Source organism: Egretta garzetta, unplaced genomic scaffold (assembly GCF_000687185.1).
Source record: "Egretta garzetta isolate BGI_Z169 unplaced genomic scaffold, ASM68718v1 scaffold535, whole genome shotgun sequence".
Taxonomy (NCBI): domain Eukaryota; kingdom Metazoa; phylum Chordata; class Aves; order Pelecaniformes; family Ardeidae; genus Egretta; species Egretta garzetta.
This window is the reverse complement of record NW_009259722.1, coordinates 64,168-64,495: the sequence shown is the minus strand read 5'-3', so window position 1 is coordinate 64,495 and position 328 is coordinate 64,168. Positions and strand designations below refer to the sequence as shown.

The 328-nt window shown below is 65.9% G+C and overlaps 1 protein-coding gene across 1 annotated transcript in view; it reads right to left on the bottom strand.

The window, feature by feature from the left end:
- The window catches only part of TP73 (tumor protein p73), a 40,784-nt gene that overhangs the window by 6,568 nt on the left and 33,888 nt on the right, over positions 1 to 328 (bottom strand). The window contains exon 5 of the mRNA XM_009639440.2: positions 87 to 273. Within this exon, the coding sequence (XP_009637735.2) occupies positions 87 to 273 (187 nt within the window). The remainder of the gene's footprint in view (positions 1 to 86; positions 274 to 328) is intronic.

Sequence of the window (328 nt, the reverse complement as noted above, 5' to 3'; positions counted from 1 at the left end):
GGCGGCGGCAGCCCCCCAGGATGCTCGTCCCGTGCACGCCGCAGGGGATGCACGGCCCCCGGCAGAGCGGGGAGAGCAGCCCTCACCATCATTGAAGTCGCGGCCGAGCTCGTGGTTGGGGCAGCGTTTCACCACTTCGGTGACGTGCTCTGCCTTCTTGTAGACGGGCATGGCCCGGATGATGGTGCCCGGCGGCGGCGGGGTGGACACCTTGATCTGGATGGGACATGTTTTTGCAATCTGGCAGTAGAGTTTCTTCAGCAGGGGAGAGTACTGGAAGAGAAGAGATGCCCGTGGGGTGAACATCGCGGGGCCTGGCGGGGCGGGG